Source organism: Thamnophis sirtalis, unplaced genomic scaffold, assembly GCF_051295495.1.
Source record: "Thamnophis sirtalis isolate CommonGarterSnake01/CBP01778 unplaced genomic scaffold, rThaSir2_p1.2 scaffold_15, whole genome shotgun sequence".
Classification (NCBI taxonomy): domain Eukaryota; kingdom Metazoa; phylum Chordata; class Lepidosauria; order Squamata; family Natricidae; genus Thamnophis; species Thamnophis sirtalis.
In genome coordinates, this window is record NW_028261395.1 from 31,571,551 (window position 1) to 31,589,564 (window position 18,014).

The 18,014-nt window shown below is 44.4% G+C and overlaps 1 protein-coding gene across 7 annotated transcripts in view; it reads right to left on the reverse strand.

Moving 5' to 3' along the window:
- Window positions 1–18,014, reverse strand: part of ZMIZ1 (zinc finger MIZ-type containing 1) — a 466,283-nt gene that overhangs the window by 28,577 nt on the left and 419,692 nt on the right. For 5 of the 7 annotated variants that reach the window (XM_087702241.1, XM_087702237.1, XM_087702239.1 and 2 more), the window contains 8 exons: window positions 11,123–11,410; window positions 9,059–9,241; window positions 6,119–6,293; window positions 5,301–5,442; window positions 3,855–4,065; window positions 1,627–1,732; window positions 1,304–1,464; window positions 2–69 (listed from right to left, as the gene is read on the reverse strand). In XM_087702241.1, the coding sequence (XP_087558367.1) occupies window positions 2–69; window positions 1,304–1,464; window positions 1,627–1,732; window positions 3,855–4,065; window positions 5,301–5,442; window positions 6,119–6,293; window positions 9,059–9,241; window positions 11,123–11,410 (1,334 nt within the window). The remainder of the gene's footprint in view (window position 1; window positions 70–1,303; window positions 1,465–1,626; window positions 1,733–3,854; window positions 4,066–5,300; window positions 5,443–6,118; window positions 6,294–9,058; window positions 9,242–11,122; window positions 11,411–18,014) is intronic. The other 2 variants (XM_087702240.1, XM_087702238.1) reach the window with 1 other exon arrangement.

Genomic DNA, 18,014 nt, shown 5'->3' on the forward strand with positions numbered 1-18,014 from the left:
CTTGCATACGGGGCATCTCCAGGTGCCTCGTTCACAGTTCAGCTGCAGGTAGGATTCCAGATCAAAACACTGCAGAAGAAAAAACAGGAAAATCTTAATTAAACGATGGTGCGGCTTGCAAAGAACACTGAAGATGTCGCTGCAAAGAACACCCTCCCAATGGGTACGGATAAAGGAGAGAAGCTGTTCCATCAGATGCATGCCAGGAAGAAAAAAAAAACCCATTGGGTTGTGCTTCAAAGCATGACACGAAAGTTAGTTTTAATCACTGAAAACACTAGGACAGCAGTCCCCAAGCTTTCTGGCTTTGCAGACTGGTTGCGGAGGGGAATAGTTCCATGTGCGCAGCAGGCATGCATGAGCTCTCCTGCTGCTTGTGTACAGACCAGTTCTGAATGGGCCGCGTCCCACAGCCAGGCCGTGGCTCGCGGGTGGGGGACCTCTGCGTTAGGATACAAAGTCGTAGAGAAGAAAGCTGTTGTTTCAAGCACATATCTGTTGAAAACACGTGCTACGATTTGGGATGGGAACCATTGCGAGGTGGCGCAGTGGTTAGAGTGCAGTACTGCAGGCTACTTCAGCTGACTGCTGGCTGCAGTTTGGCAGTTCGATTCTCACCGGCTCAAGGTTGACTCAGCCTTCCATCCTTCCGAGGTGAGTAAAATGAGGACCCAGATTGTTTGGGGCAATAGGTTGACCCTGTAAACCGCTTCATAGGGCTGTAAAAGCAAGTCTAAGTGCTATTGCTATTGCAATGATGGGTAGAGAAGACTTCCATCTGGGTTGAGGGAATTAGAACTCAAATACACACTTCTTAAATGGTAAGAAAAAGTCAGAAATTCAGATGGAGCACACGGACCAGGAAATAGGAGAGAAGGGGATAAAAGAGGGCACAAATGAAGAACAAGGAAATAATATTGAAGAAAAAGGAACTGAAAATAAAATAAAAACAGTTAGATGATTCACTGGGATTCACAGTAACACAAAAAGGGTAGACAGGGGGGAATGTCCCCCCCAAAAGAAACATCAAACAAACAGCAAAGAAGGAGATAGTGGGAAGAGACTAGGAAAAACCCTGGGGAAAACTACTAGAAAACTACTGCTGGGGAACACCAGTAAAACTCTCCATAAACCACACTGATGTGTATGTGTAAGTGAGTGGGGCAGCATAGCACCTGACAATTTTAGCATTAGTACTATTGGTAGTTAATAATTAGATAGGTGGCTGTACGCATTTGTTAAACAAATAGATACCAAGTTGTACCATCTTCACTGCATGAATGAGACAGGAAGAGGCTCTCACCTGTACATGCTTGCAATCGTGACCTCTTGCTGGAAGTTGGATCCGCCGGAATGTGATGGGACATTTGAGAGAGACTTTGATGGCCGTCTGCTCCACACCATCTTCTCCGTTGAGAGGAGCGTTGCCCGAAGAGGCGGCCACGCTGCTAAAATTCCTCTTGACTGTTGCAAAAAAAATAAAAAACAAAGGCGGGGGAGCGATAATAGAATTCATACTTAGGACTGTTTTAACAGCACGACACTTGGCTTGACAGAAACTGTCCCAAGACTGAATGGAGTTCATCGTCTGCCTTCCAGGCCCATTGATACACAAGTTCTACTCACTTTTGGTGATACAATGTTCAGCCGGAAGCAGGCGCTTCTTTAATAGGCCCTGAAGAACAGAACGGACTGAAGGCCGGTGTACTAACTGCAGAACAAACAAATGGGACTGGGGGAAAGGGAAAATATATAAACAGTGGTTTATAGAGGATCCATGCAGAGGTGGGCTTTACATAATTTAACAACTAGTGCACAACTGAAAATGTGAGTGTGAGCCTTCTACGTTTGCGCACGGCTTCAAACACATGGCAATTTCATGAGCGCGGCTTCCAGTACACTTTCTCGGGCAGCCGCGGTGAGTAGAGCGGGCGAGGCACGGAAATCAGCTGTGTGGGCAGGAAGAGCGAGCCAGAGAGTGAGATACATAGGATGGGATAGCACTGGGGTGGGTGGATGGGTCCAGCCGGTGGTGGGAACTACCGGTATGGGCGATCTGGTCCGAACAGGCAACAGCCCAGCTGTGGATCTGTGGCCACTCAATCCGAGCATCTGATGTGGATGCATTTGGAAAGAGGTCAGAGGGGGAAGTTAGTTGAGAGTGTTTCATCTCACTGGGGTTCGCGCTCCAAATCTCTCCTTTAGGATGCCAGCCCATTTCGGGAGAAATTTGGAGTGGGATGAGTCTTTACAGGAGGGTCTCCAGAGGAAGAGCTCCAACTTCTTGGAATGTTTTTTCCCCCTAATGGACATGTTGTCATGGCCCATCTGGGTCCCACTGAGGTAGTTGTGCCTTCAAGGACTCCAAGCACCTCAGTGAAGATGCTGGTTAGTCCTTCTCAGTTAGACCAAAACCAGGAAATCAACCGCAAAAGAAGATATTGGGGAGCACTCAGAAACTTTCTTTAGTTCCAGGCTGAGTAACATTTTGTCAACTGGAGTCCAGACTTCATCATCATCTTTGGTCTTTGAGGTCCCACAAGGGATGTCCAATGTCCCCCAAAATCCTTTTTTTTTTTGCCTTTGGGGACAACGACTGGTATTTAGTGGCTAGGAAGGCAGCTCTACTACCCAGTCTTTACTACCCCTTCCCAACTTCTCTCATCTGAGTTGGATTTGATTCAGTGAAGTCCAAAGGGATGACAGATTGTATCACAATGTTGTGTCTCTCATCTAATAATCCCCTTTCCCCTTCCCTTCTCTCTTCCCTTCCCCTTCCTTTCCTTCTCTTCCTTTCCATTCCCTTCCCTTCCCCTTTCCCACCCCAATCCAGTGAATGCCATTGGTTTGATTTACGGACATATTGGTTAACTTTCTATTTTTTTCTAAAGCAGGGAGGTGCCATTGGGTGGTTTTTTGGTTTTTTTATGGTTTTCCTGAGGTATCCATGGAACAAGGAATCTATTGACAGAATAAAATCCTTTCCCTCTGACAAATGGATTTTTCAGTTAAGATATTATATGTTCCTAATCAAGAAGGTCAGAGGTGATAGTCAGCTGGTTTGGACCCGTTCAACCAAACTGGTAGTGGAAAACACGAGTGGGCCTGCCCACTTGCCCTGGCTCTATGCCGTCCTATTTAGGCAGGTTTTCAAGCTAAAGCACATGCGCACATGCTCACATTTGTGAACCAGAAGGGAAAGTGAGTGAATGCCACCCCAGAAGAAAGTGATGATTCTATTTGTCATTGATTTTTATAAGAATTTTTCTTTTTTAACTTTTCACTCTAGGCTCCAGATCAACCTTTATCCTGAATATTTAGCTGATATTGGCTGGCAGAGCCAACAGCTCAATGAGATAGAAATGAAACTTAAAAATCATTACAAGCTGTGAAACACTGGTGAAGAATACTAGGAATATGAAGTCTTGGTAGGACATTTCCTTAGGTAAAAGTAAAGGTTCCCCCTGCATATATGGGCTAGTTGTTCCTGACTCTAGGAGACGATGCTCATCTCGGTTTCAAAGCCAAAGAGCCAGTGTTGTCTGAAGACGTCTCCGTGGTCATGTGGCCGGCATGACTAAATGCCAAAGGTGCACGGAACGCTGTTACCTTCCCACCAAAGGTGGTTCCCATTTTTCTACTTGCACTTTTTACATGCTTTTGAACTGCTAGGTTGGCAGAAGCTGGGACAAGTAATGGGGGCTCACTCCATTATGTGGCACTAGGGATTCCATCAGCTGAACTGCCGACCTTTCTGATCGACAAGCTCAGTGTTAGCCACTGAGCCACCCTTTCCTTCATCTAAAGCTAATTCCAAACAGCCAAACCATAGAAAGAACAGATTAGGTACTTACACAACAGCATGCCGTGACAGTGATTTGAATTGTATTTCTTCCTGGCTGGCAAACGTGCTTGAGGTGCAGAGGTTTATGCGATGTCTTATTGTCGCCCCGTTCAATGGTGAGTGGAGTTGCGTTGACACTGACCTGGACCGACGCTGGCCAGTTAGTGTTCATTTGCCTGTCTTCATGGTGATAACACTTGAATTGTAACTCCAAGTCTGATCTGTCAGAGAAGGCAGAGGTTTGCATTGCTATTAGCACCTGCTCATTACATATGTATGTCAGAATAACAAGAGTTGGAAGGGACCTTGGAGGTATTCTAGTCCAACCCCCGGCTCAAGCAGGAGTGTTGAACTCGATTTCATTGAGGGCCGCATCAGGGTTGTGTTTGACCTCGGGGGCCCCGGTTGGGCATGGCCAGCTCGACATCACTCATGTCTGGGGCACTTTTGGCATTCTGAAGGCTCTACCAGTGAAAACAGGCTCCCAAGCTGTGTTTTCGGCTGCAACGGCCGCATGCGATCCTCCTGAGCTCTGTTTTCACTGGCAGAGGCACTGCGGGCCAGATCTAAGCACCCTGCGGGCCGGATCCAGGCCCTGGGCCTTGAGTTTGACACCCCTGCCCTATGCCATTTCTGACAAGTGGCTTGTTCTGACCTAGGCTTCCTGACAAAGCATAAATCACAATCTTAGTGTCGAAAACCCTCTTTTATTTAGACACAATTTACAAATAGTCAGTGAAGATTCCAACAGATGTCTGTCACAGTCTTTCAGGGTAATGCTGATAAGCACCCACCTTTATCTCCCTTGAAACGCTGCCAGAGATCTAATTGCCAATTAGTTTTGCAACGTCAAATGGGGCACTGAGTCAAACAGAGCATTTCAGAGTTTGAACCAACCAGAATGAACTAATTGATTCCTGCAAAGGCTCACGTCCAGTTCGCTCCTCTTTTATGTCTTATGGGAGGGGCCAACCATTTTCAAGCCTTACTCCTGAGTCGCCCCTTTTGTCTTAACTGTTCTTGCCTTCTGGCAGCTTTGTGCATTCGCACACTTGGAACAGGTCACACTGTTCTTCTGCCTCGCTGATGTCAGACTTTGGAGGCAGCACATAACTACCAGATGGCCTTGGCCCCCTCTCTGCCTTCAATGCAGAGCATTCATCAGAGCCTTCTCCAGACTCCAGGACTGGCCCATGTTCCTCCCCAACCACCTCACTGTCCGACTCTGCTGCCAACTTTGCAAGCCGTTGGCGGACCACAACATGGCTGTCCAGTCTCTTCTTAAAAACCTCCAGTGATGGAGCACCTACAACTTCTAAAGGCAAGCTGGTTAATTGTCTACCTTCAAAACAGGAGTGGGCTTCCCATTCACCACTGACCCAAGAAAGAGCCTTTTGGCTCCCTTCTAGTTTGGCATCCTGGGGCAATTACCAACTTCACCCCGTTGCAATCCTACCTCCACATGAGGGTCTGGTGGACGGTTGGCCGCAGGTGAAAGACGTGATTGCTGACCGCCAGGTTGTGCTCCAACCGGAAGGGCTCTAAGACAACCCCGTCTCGCACAGGGAACGTCAGGCGCAGCTCGTCATTATGGCTGGCTGGAATTGAAGAGGGAGAAGAAAGTTAAGGATGGACTTTCCTATTAGAATAGAATAGAGCTGGAAGGGACCTTGGAGGTCTTCTCATCCAGCCCCTCATACCATCTCAGACAAGTGACTGTCCAGTCTCTTCTTAAAAACCTTCAGTAATGAAGCGTCAACAACTTCTGGTGGCAAGCTGTTCCACTGGTTAATTGTCCTCACTGTTAAGAAGTTTCTCCTTAATTCTATGTTCTTTCTCTCCTTGATTAGTTTCCATCCATTGCTTCTTGTCTTGCCTTCTGGAGCTTTGGAGAATAATTTGACCCCCTCTTCTTTGTGGCAGCCGCTCAAATACGGGAAGACTGCTACCATGTCCCCCCTAGTCCTTCTTTTCTCTAGACTAGCCAAACTTAAATCCTACAACCATTCTTCATATGTTTTAGTCTCCAGCTCCAGTGCCGTTGTAACTTTGAATGGTCACTAAATGAACTGTTTTAAGTCGAGGACCACTTGATATTTCTGATTCATTCCCAGAAATCCCCCCCCCAGCTGATCTGGAATGCTTTGCAGTTTTCTGAAAGATGCTTAATCCACAGGCCATCGCCTCTGTCTCGATTGTTTCAACCAGACCAATATAATTTGCATGCGGTGGAAAGCAGGATCAGGCGAAGACTTTCACAGGTTTGATACTTACTTGGAGGTGGTGGTAAAGCATTGATATTTGGCTTAATGTCCGGCGGGAAAGGTGGCTTGACATCTTGATTAGGAGACAGGTAGGGAGGCATATTGCTGCCGGGAGTCATAGGTGGTGTCGGATTTCCTGGAACAGGTGAGTGAGGGTAATTTGCTACAGAAAGAGGCCTGGATGACTGCAAGATGGTGGTTGCCATTGGAAAGAGAGAGAAAGAAATTGGAATTATCACCGTGCTCAGGGACTTTTGGCTGCATAGTAGAATTCTTTGTATGATAAAAGCACTGGATGCTGTGGGAAGATTTATTCTGTCTGTCTGTCTGTCTGTCTGTCTGTCTGTCTGTCTGTCTGTCTGTCTGTCTATCTATCTATCTATCTATCTATCTATCTATCTATCTATCTATCTATCTATCTATCTATCTATCCTGTTTCCCTGAAAATAAGACCTCCCCGGATAATAAGCCCTATCGGGGTTTTGAGCGCATGTGCTAAAATAAGCCCTCCCTGAAAATATTGTAACACAGCAGCAGCCATGAGGTGACCAGGCTCGCAGCCTCTTGCACCTCAAAAATAATAAGACCTCCCCGAAAATAAGGCCAAGTGCTTATTTCGGGGGTCAAAAGAAAATAAGACCCTATCTTATTTTCGGGGGAACAGGTATCTATTTATCTATCTATCGATGGCTGTGTATGTGTGTGTGTGTGTGTGTTTATGTTCCAGCATAACTCTGGAACACTTCAAGCAATTCCAACCAAACTTGGTGCACAGATTACTTATCCTCTGGAGAAAAAATAGTGTGGCGGTAAGACACCCCTAACACCCCTCGGGGTGTCTGTTCTGTTAAGATACAGCCTCTTGTGTCTTAAAATGACTTCTACTGTACTGCTGTAAAATGGTTTCTACTGTACAGTGCTGTGGAGTTGCCATGGTAACAGCTTCACAGTACTCCACAGGGGGGCTCCCTCTGGTAAGGGGGAAAATCGAACATTAGAAATTACGTTTCTAAAGCGTAAGTGATGGATAAGGTACAAATATGGTGTTTGGAGAGCAGAAGAGGCAATAATTGTTTTTGGGAGTTGATGGCAAGACAAATTGATGTAAACATTTAATAATATAATACGATGTTATATATTTATATATAAATATATTTCGTAGATTTTCACGGGTGTAGGTATGCTGGTCTTGTTGTATTCGGGTCTTTTCAGCTAAAACACCGAAAACACCAGCCGGAAGATGGCGAGTGAGACCTCGCTGAAACGTTGCCAAGACAATCTCAATCTTACACTGGAAAAGACCCAAATACAACAAGACCAGCATATATGGGGGCATAGGGAAAATATTTTTAACTAATTTAATTGTTGCCAAAATTAGGGCTTAGGGAGAAGTCGCTCTTGCCATTGCCTCTTCGAAAATTGCGGCAACGTTCATGGAAGGAGGGAGAACAGCCCATTCCCCACTTATGTTGCCACTTGACATCACCATTCCTGCTTAATACAGGATTGGGATAAATAAATATCCAGGCAACACCAGGTTGTTAGCTAGTTCTATATAAAGGTAACCCTCAACTTATGATCTCAATTGAAGCCCAAAATTTCTGTTGCTGAGCGAGACAATTGCTAAGTAAGTTTTGGCCCATCTCACGACTTTCCTTGCCATGCTTGCTTAGTGAATCACTTTCCGTTGTGAGTCACACGTATATCAAGTGACCGGCTTCCCCATGGACCTTGCTAGTTAGAAGGTCACAGAAGGAGATATAGTGACCCCGGGACACTACAACCATAAATGTGAATCAGTTGCCAAGTGTCCGGATTTTGCAATCAAACAGCCAAACAACCAAACTCAGAGAGCACCAAGGACCCCACAGTCTTTGTCCTCCTCCCTCCCTCCCTCCTCCTCTTTCTTCTTTCCCTTTCTCCTCCTCCTCTTCCTCCATCTCCTCTCAAACTCCTCTGCCTTCTAGCACTGATGATGTTACTTACCGTATTTTGTGGAGTATAAGACGCAGCTTTTTCCCTCAAAAAAAGAGGCTGAAAATCTGGGTGCGTCTTATACACTGAATACAGCATGTTTTGCCCGCTTCACCAAAATGGCTGTGCATAGCTTGTAGGAAGCTTTTAGAGAGCTCCTGGGGGCTGGGAAGGGCAGAAATGAGCAGAAAACGCCCCGTTTTTTGCTCATTTTTACCCCACCCCCTCCAGCCTCCAGGAGTACTCTATAAGCTTCCTAAAGGCTATCCATGCCCCCTTTTTAATGAAAAATGGGCCTGTTTTTGTGAAAAACACCCAGTTTTTTGCTCGTTTTTGCCCCCCCTCCCAGCAGCACTCTGCAAGACCCCTAGAGGCTATTCATGCCTTTTAAGGGGAAAAATGGGTCCGTTTTTGTGAAAAACAGACTGTTTTTGGGAGGTGTGCAGAGTGCAAAAACTGTTTTTTTAAAATTTGCCACTTCAAAACCTTGTTGCGTCTTATACTCCAGTGTGTCTTATACTCCGAAAAATATGGTAGTTTGGTTAATGAAATGTTTGCAAGAAAACAACCAAGCTCAGAAAACACCAAGGACCCCATAGTCATAGTCGTCCTCCTCCTCCCCCCCCACCCCCTCCTCCTCCTCCTCTCCACACTCCCTTCTAGCACTAATGGTGTTAACTAGTTTGGGTTATGAAATGTCTGCAAGAAAACAACCAAGCTCTATCTCATTTCAACCCTGAACTGCAAATATTCTCCTTTATTGATACTTATAATAATATATAGTCAACATCTCAATAATACACAAGCTACAAGAGTTTTTTGTTACTTATTCAACAGAGAAGAGTTTTTCATTATAAATAAAATCAACATCAACATAAAATCAACATTAATATAGTAGCCACCATTAAAGCTTACCAAATGGCCAAAATGAACTCTCACAAATGAGTAAAAAAAAATGAAGATCAATGGTCCTCACCTTGTAATATTGCCCCATGTTAACGGCTGGATTGGGATACTGCCCCGTGTTTTGCTGGTTTGGCATTCTCTGCGCTGGGTAGTTGGGCGACGTAAGGGGTCTTGGAGCATTGGGAGCAGGATACTGGCCGGGCTGGGATGGAAACTGGTTATTTGGTCCGTATTGCTGGTTTCCATAATTTGGCTGGTTAATAGAAAAGACCAAAAACAAACATATATATGTGTATGTGTATACATATGTGTGTGCATGTGTGTATGTGTATGTCTGTCTGTCTAGCTATCATCTCTCTATGTCTGTCTGTCTGTCTGTCTGTCTGTCTGTCTGTCTGTCTGTCTGTCTATCTATCTATCTATCTATCTATCTATCTATCTATCTATCTATCTATCATCTATCTATCATCTATCTATCTATCTATCTATCTATCTATCTATCTATCTATCTATCTATCTATCTATCATCTATCAACTTATCAACCTATATATTTCTCTATCTGTCATCTACCTACCTATCTAATCTACACACATACACACACACACACTGTATAGACATTATAACGACACCTCCGGCGGACTGCAGCTAAACTGGCTCAAAACTAACCCTGTAAAATTTTACTTTAGTTGAGATGTTCCAGCACCATTTGGGAGCTGATCCTGAGAAAAACTAAACATTGTCACATTTGGTTGATACTTAGATAGGAAACACACCAGGAAAGGTTGACCAGATTTTTTTTTCGGGGAAGTTGGGGGGGGGGGAAGCTTGCCATGGCAAACCATTTCTATCCTGAGGGCAAGAAAACTACATGGATGTATGTGTGTCTGCACAGAACAATCACATTCAGAAATTGGAATAGAGAACAAGAATTGGAAGGGAGCCCCTGCTCAATGTTGGAGCATCCACAACTTCGGGAGGCAAGTTATTCCACTGATTTGATTGCTCTAACTATCAAAGAATTTCTCCTTAATGCCGTCATGGTTCTCTCCTTGATTAGTTTCCATCCATTGCATCTTGTCTTGGTTTCAGATGCTTTGGAGAATAGCTTAACTCCCTCTTCTTTGTTGCTCTTTATGTTGCTCTTCTCTGGACTCTTTCTAGAGTCTCATTTTTACATTGTGGTGGCCAAAACTGGATGCTGTGTTCCAAGTGTGGTCTTACCAAGGCATTATAAAGTGGTATTAACTCTTCATATGATATTCTATTCTATTCTGTTCTTATTCCATATTCTATTCTATTCCATTCCATATTCTCTTCTCTTCTCTTCTTATTCCATATTCTCTTCTCTTCTCTTCTTATTCCACATTCTATTCTATTCTTATTCCATATTCTATTCTTATTCCATATTCTTAATTCTATTCTATTCATATTCCATATTATTCTATTCTACTCTATTCTATTCATATTCCATATCATTCTATTCTCTATTCTATTCTATTCTATTCTATTCTATTCTATTCTATTCTACTGGTTGCCTCCAGAAGTTGTGGGTGCTCCATCACTGGGGGTTTTCAAGAAGAGATTGGACAACCATTTGTTGAAATGGTCTATGGCAGGGGTGTCAAACTCAATTTCATTGAGGGAAACATAGGATTTTGTTTGGCCTTGGGGAGCTGAGGTGGGGATGGCCAGGGTGGGCATGCCCATCTTGATGTCAGGGGGTGCCTGTGGTAGCATGAGCGCTCTGCTAGCAAAAACGGACTCCCAAGCTCCGTTTTCAGCTGTGACAGCCTCCTGCTGCCCCCTGCCAGCGGAAATGGAGCTCAGGAGACCATGCACAGCCCACCTGGGCCCCATTATCAGCTGCGATGGCCTCCTGCAGCCCTCTTCCAGAAGCCCTCCCCCCAGCTTCATTTTTGCTGGCTCCGGAGGCCAGATCTAAGCACCCTGTGGGCCAGATCTGGCCCCTGGGCCTTGAGTTTGACACCTCTGGTCTACGGTCTCCTGCTTGTGCAAGGGCTTGGGTTAAAAGATCTCCAAGGTCCCTTCCAACTCTGTTATTCTATAATATAACCTCCATAGTTTACAGGAGACAGAAGGCAACCCACTCTGAATTGAATCCCCGATACCCACCTCTCCAGGATATGTTCTCTTCATGCCTTGCATGGGTAACGACTGGGGACGGGGGCCAGGGTAAGCCTGCTGGGGCATCCTCTGCCCATGGTTGAAAGGGCTCATTCCCGGAGGTCTGGCCTGGCTCATGCCCATGGGTGGCCCGCTCATATTGGAAGGCGTCATGTTCGCCCCCATGGATGCCGGGTTCAGGTTGGCTGGCATGGAAGTGGGACCGCGAGGGCCAGGCTGGTTGATGAACTGGCTGTTGTAAGGCTGTGCCGGACCCATCTGGAAAGAGGAACAAACCTTCAACAGAAGAAGGAGAAGAAGGAGAAGAAAAAAAAGAATATAAAAATGCGACATGGACTTAAAAGGGGAAGGGGGAACCGTATGGGAGGGGGGACTCAGAGCTCTGTCGCATTTTTTTCAGGGCTGGTTCCTTTTTGGGAGGACCATCATTGCTACTGGGATTTGAAAAGGCAACGGACAAGGAGGCCATTCTCGACTTAATGGCGGTCGTGAAAACCCTCTTGCTTAACTTCCGTGGGCCCGGGAGTTATGTTCCCCATGCCTTTTTCAAACTGAACATAGGAGCTCGTCTCTCCTAAGGCCATGGGACAAAGAAATGCAACATAATCATTTTGGCCAGTGAACTCGGCAATGTCTGGATGGGCTAGCAGCAAACTGGGCAGTGGTGAAATTCAAAAATTTTCCCTACTGGGTCTGTGGGCATGGCCTAGTGGTCATGTGACAAGGTGGGTGTGGCTTAGTGGTCATATGACTGGGTGGACATAACTGAACAACTGACTCACACACAATGTAAAAGCAGCTGGACTTCACACAAAGCGGCCCCTGCAACAAGCCGGAACATCACAGACAATCAGGCACAGCTGATTGTCACACAGCTGATGGTCGGAACTAATTTTTATTTATTTTTTAAAGTATTTTTTTAACTGCCGGTTCAGAAACTGGGTTTGATGACTAGAAAGAACTCATCTCCAGTGAACTTGGGCTGATCAAGATTGCTCTTGGTCAGTCTGGGAACCATCCGATTGGGAGGTTAAAGATAAAAATGTATGAAACCAGGTAGCACTCAATCTGCTTCTGCTAAGAAGCAGTGTAAACATGTCCATACCCATCAGCAAAAATGTGTGTGAATGCCTAAATTTTGGATTTGATTTCAGTCCTTGACTTACGACCACAACAGAGCTCAGAATTTATGTTGTTGAGTGAGAAGTTGGTTGAGTTTTGTCCCATTTTACAACTTTTCTTGCCACCTTTGTGAAGAGGGAATCCCTGCAGTTGTTCAATTAGTCATACGGTTGTTAAGCGAATCTGGCTTCCCTATCGACTTTGCTTGTCAGAAGGTCGCAAAAACAGATGACGTGACCCTGGGGACACCACAACCGTCATTAATATGAACCCGTTGTCAAGCCTCCGCATGTAAATCACGTGATCCCGGAGATGTTGCAGGGGTCATAAGTGTGAAAAATGGTCACAAGTCACTTTTTTCATTGCCTTTGTAACTTTGGTCACTAAATGAACTGTCGTAAGTCAAGGGCTAACTGTAATGATTATCTGAGACACGGATTTCTCTGTAGCTGTAGGAAGAGTTCAAGACGAAGGAAATGTCTTTCTATTTGCTTTTTCTAGTTGCTATTTGTTTTTGGTTCCGTGTTATTTTAATTTCTGCTTATTAGTTTTAATCTGGGTTGTCTTGTTAGCGGAAGGGACTCAGGGTACGCCAGCAGTAACATGAGGCCATTTGGCATGGTGCAAAGACAAATTAATTTTTGAGTTTTCACAAAAAAAATGTGCCCCCTTCAAAAAACAACAACAGTTCTCCTGTTGCTTTGTACTTAATGTCTGCTGAGTGTTTTGAGGTGTGTTTGTGTTCCTATGTCTAAGTTAAGTTTAAGTTTACTTTATTGTCATTGCACCTCGTACCACGAAATTAAATACCATCTTCAGTGTACATCATACATAAGAAAACAATGAAAAAATAAAACAGAAGCACACATCTTTCACATTCTACACAATTGAATTGAAAGTCCATGATATTGCATTAGTATCACACTATGCAGTAGAATTCAATATAGTTACTGCCCTGGGATAGAAGCTGTTTTTCAGCCTATTTGTCCTTGTTTTTATTGTCCTGTACCGTCTGCCAGATGGTAATAGTTAAAAAAAAAAGGTGCCCAGAATGAGATGGATCTTTAAGAATGTTTTGAGCTTTCTTAAGGCAGTGGGAGCTATAAAGCTTTTCCAAAGAGGGGAGAGGTCAACCAATGATCCTCTGGGCAATGACGTTGATCCTCTGAAGCGCTATCCTATCTGCCCCTGTGCAATTGGCAAACCATACACAGGTGCAGTAAGTTAAAATACTCTCTACGGTGCAGCGGTAGAATGACCTTCTGTTTCATTCAGTTGTTGTTTCCTGAGAAGTCTCAGGTCGTATAATCTCTGCTGGGCCCTTTTGACCAGTGCTGCAATGTTAGTGCCCCAGGTCAGGTCCTCTTTTATGATAACACCCAAAAACCTAAAACTGGCCACTTGCTCTACTTGGTCTCCATTGATAAGCAAGGGCTGGATGTCTGATCTATTCCTTCTATAGTCCACTATAATCTCCTTGATCCTATTGATGTTAAGGACCAAGTTATTGTCTCCACACCACGAAAGCAACCGGTCCACCTCATCTTGAGGTGTATGTGGGAAGGAATCGCTCTTTTAAATTCTACTGTTTAAATATCTCTTTGTTGTTCTTTTAATTTTCTTTTCTGAACCCGTGTTTCAATTTTTGCAGGCGTTTCTGCAAATCTGGCTTAACAGGAAGTGGAAAAGTCTCTTTTACAAACTGCAACATTTGAAACAGAAACATATCCCAGGCCAAATGCAGTCTTTTCCTTTCCCCTTTGGCATTCCCTTCCCTTCACTCTCTGATCTGGGATAAAGCTTCTAATTCCTCTGTAATCTCTTTTCAAAATCCTTTCTGAGGTCAACTGAGACTAGCCCAACATATCAAATCTATTTTATTTATTTTTTTAAGAAAAAAATTCTGGAAAAGCGGCAAGGGATGAAGACGCGAACAAGCAAAAAATAAGTGAAAGTGATGCTATACACATCGACTAATTAGGACTGATTTACAAAATTACTACTGCCCTTTTAGTAACACGCTGTTGTGGCCAGAACAGCTGGCAGCAGATCCGGACAGTGAGGAGGTTGGGGAGGAACATGAGACAGTCCTGGAGTCTGGGGAAGGCTCTGATGAGGGGTTTGCGTTGGAGGCAGAGAGTGGGCCAGCGTATGCCAGTTATCAGCTGCCTTCAGAGTCAGACATCAGTTAGGCAGATGAACAGCTGGAGCCTGTTCAAAGTGTGTGCATGCACAGAGTTGTCAGATGAAGGGGTAAAGAATAGGGGTCAACTTGGGAGTAAGGCCACAGTGGATGGACGATGAATGGCCCCTCCCAGAGAAAATAAAAGAGGAGCAAAAGGGGAGTGGAGTTTGCAGGAGATAATTCATTGGCGTAATTGGTTCATGACTCTCCAAGATGCCTTGCCAAGTTCTGCAGATATTGGCTTGTCAGCTCTCCAAGCCAGATAAGGTCTGTGACTGTAAATCCTCCCTTGAAAGACTTTGCTGGATGTGAATGAGCAGAATTCACAGTCAATTAATAAAAGGGTTTTTTGTCAGAACAAGGAGTTTGCTTCATGCTCTTAGGAAGCTTCAGACAGAACACAAGCTCCTCTACACTTTAAAGAAGAAATAAATGAGACCCCAGTAATTAAAACAACCACCACCACCACAACTCTTCTAATATAGAATGGGATTAAAATATACCCCAGGGGCAGGTAAGCATCGTTCTTGGACTCTTAAAAGTTACAACCTTTGAAAAGCAAGGTTGATTATCGAAAATCATAAGAGATCAATTTTCCTGGTGATTCCTGATTATGAAATTATTACATCTGGGTTGATGTAATAAAGGAACACCATTAGATACATCAATTGAGCTATCTGATTTTCTACACAATGAACAATTATCGGCTGGCTTTCATGCCTCAGGTGGGACTGGAACTCACTGACTCCTGGTGATTGGCTCAAAGTCACTCAGCTGGCTTTCCTGCTTAAGGTGGGACTAGAACTCACTGAATCCTGGTGAGTGGCCTAAAATCATTCAGTCAGCTTTCATGCCTAAGGTGGGACTAGAATTCAGAGTCTCCTGGGGATTGGTCCAAAGTCACCCACCCGGCTTTCTGCTTATGATGGAAAAAGAACTCACAATCTCTAGCCTTGTGGCTTAACCATAAGACCATACTGGCTGAAATTGAGAGTAATGGCAAATTGCAAAGTTTAATTAGTCACATGAACATAGCAGATAAGCCTATTTCTGGTTATCTGCCCTCTAATATGTAATTTGCTTGCAATTACTAGAAGTTATAATTAGATAAATAATTATAACTGAATGAATATGAAAGGAGCAAAATAAAACAAATTTGTCTGGATGCAGATTGTTTTGCATTAATATTCGCAGATACAATTAACCCCATTATAAAGTTAGAAAAAGCATAAAGTATCAATAATTTTCAGGAATTAAAACACAGATGGAGATAGTAGCGATAAATCAGGACAATGAAATTCAGTGTATTTAGAAAGATTTATGATATTCATTAAAAGGCAGGGGTTAGTTAAGACGGTTCCAAATAAAAATAAAGTTGTTTAAAAACGCGAATAGAACCTATTTTTAAGTGGGATGTAGTTTATGGAGTTAAAATATAATAAAAAAGTGCTATGCTTTATTTTTTAATTTACCAGCAGAGATAGATCCTAATACTGTTTCTAAATATCAACAAATGAGAATAAGAATAATATTAAATAGAATAAAAAAGGGTAATATTACAAAATAAAAGAATGGATTCTTATATCGTAGCCTGTATTAGTATAGAAACAAACATATACGGGAAGTCCTCGACTTACGACCACAACGGAGTCCCAAATTTCTGTTGCTAAGTGAGACATTTGTAAAATGAATTTCCCCCCATTTTACGACCTTTCTTGCCACGGTTGTTAAGTGAATCCTTGCAGTTGCATGTGCATGCACTGGAGTACTGGAAACACAAAGACCAGCTGACTGGCACACGTGCTTGTTTTTTGGCCATTTTTCAGGCTGTTTTCAAGCCATTTTCTGGCAGTTTTTGAGCAGTTGTTCAGGCCATTTTCTGGCCAATTTGGAGCATTTTTCAGACCATTTTTGGGCTGTTTTGGGGCCAAAAATGCTCCCAAAACAGCCTGAGAATGGCCTGAACACAGTCCTGAAAAGGCCCTTGAAATGACCAGAAAAATGGCCTGGTTTTTGGCCATTTTCAGGCCATTTTCTGGTGCTCCATCGCCCACGAAGACCAGCTGACCATGAAGACCAAGTGCACCAGTGGTGGGTTGCAAATATTTTTGCTACCAGTTCAGGCGCGCTCCCGCGCATATGCAGGAGCATCTGGGCAGGTGGGCGGGGCGTCCTGCCGCTGCTATTACCGGTTTGGCCAAACCGGGAGCAACCCACCTCTGATGTGCATGCTGGAAACCAGAAGAGCAGCTGGTGACGATGCGCATGCCCAAAGCGAGGGCTCTGTGTGTCACCTCTGGCACCTGTGCCACAGGTTTGCCATCACAGCTCTTGTCTTTTACTTCTAGTCTAAGCCGTGAAGGGGGAAAATATCTGGGAAAAAGACAAGGACATGGGATTGGTAGTATGCAGTCATGGACAAGAAACTACCAGTGCTGAAGTCAACTTGAAGATAAGCCAACATTTCTTTTTATTAATAATGGTTTATTATCCATGGCACTTAAGGGCAGGACAAGAAGCAATGGGTGGAAGCTCATCAGAGGGCAATCAATTTGGAAATAAAGAGGAATTTCCTGACCGTAAGAAGAGTTAATTGCCACAATTTGCCTCCTGGAGTTGTGGGTGCTCCATCACTAGAGGTTTTTAATGGACAACCATTTGTGTGGGATGGCCCAAGGACGCCTTCCTTGGGCAGGGGTTTGGACTAGAAGACCTCCAAGGTCCTTTCCAGCCCCATGAGTCTTTTATCTTTTACTTTGTCGCTATAATTTCTGCCATGGTTGACTTTCACTACAAAATTCATCCTGTCTGATAAGGGTATAGCAAGCTTCTTTGGGAAATCTCAAAAGGTTTGGTTCAGAACCATTTCAGCCCACTGCATCTGTGGCCCGCTGGCAGTCAGGGGAGCTGGCAGCAGAGTCGGACAGTGAGGAGGCTGGGGAGGAACATGGGCCAGTCCTGGGAATTGAGGAAAGCTCAGACGAGGGCTCTACGTCGGAGGCAGAGAGGGATCTAGACAGCGGTGAGGCAGAGGAACAGCTGGAGCCTGTTCCCAGTGTGTGCATGCACAGAGCTGCCAGAAGACAAGAACAACTAAGAAAGCAGGGTCGACTTGGGAGTAAAGCCACATCTTGGAGGTGATTGGCCCCTCCCATAGGAAAAAAAGAGGAGCGAATGAGGAGTGGGCTTTTGCAGGAAACTATTTGTTCCTTTGGTCATTTCAAGAGTGCAAAATTCTGTTTTTGACTATAAGAGACTGTTCCAAGTTTGGCCTTGCCCTGCATTTGGAAACTAGTTATTTGGCAGCTTGCCAAGTGAGATAAGGTTTGTGTTGATAAATATTCCTCCGAAAGACTGTTTGCTAAAGCCTTGCTGACTGCGAATGAAAGGAATTCACAGTTGTGTAAATAAAAGGGGTTTTGCTGGGACCAAGACTCTGCCTCATGCTTTTTAAGGAAGCCTAGGTCAGCACACTGCCCTTGTTTGAACCAGCAGCCAGATGTCATCAGCTGTGGCACGACAAAACCGCGAAGCCCTTATCTGCGGAGACATAAGCGCGTCGCTAAAGCCGCG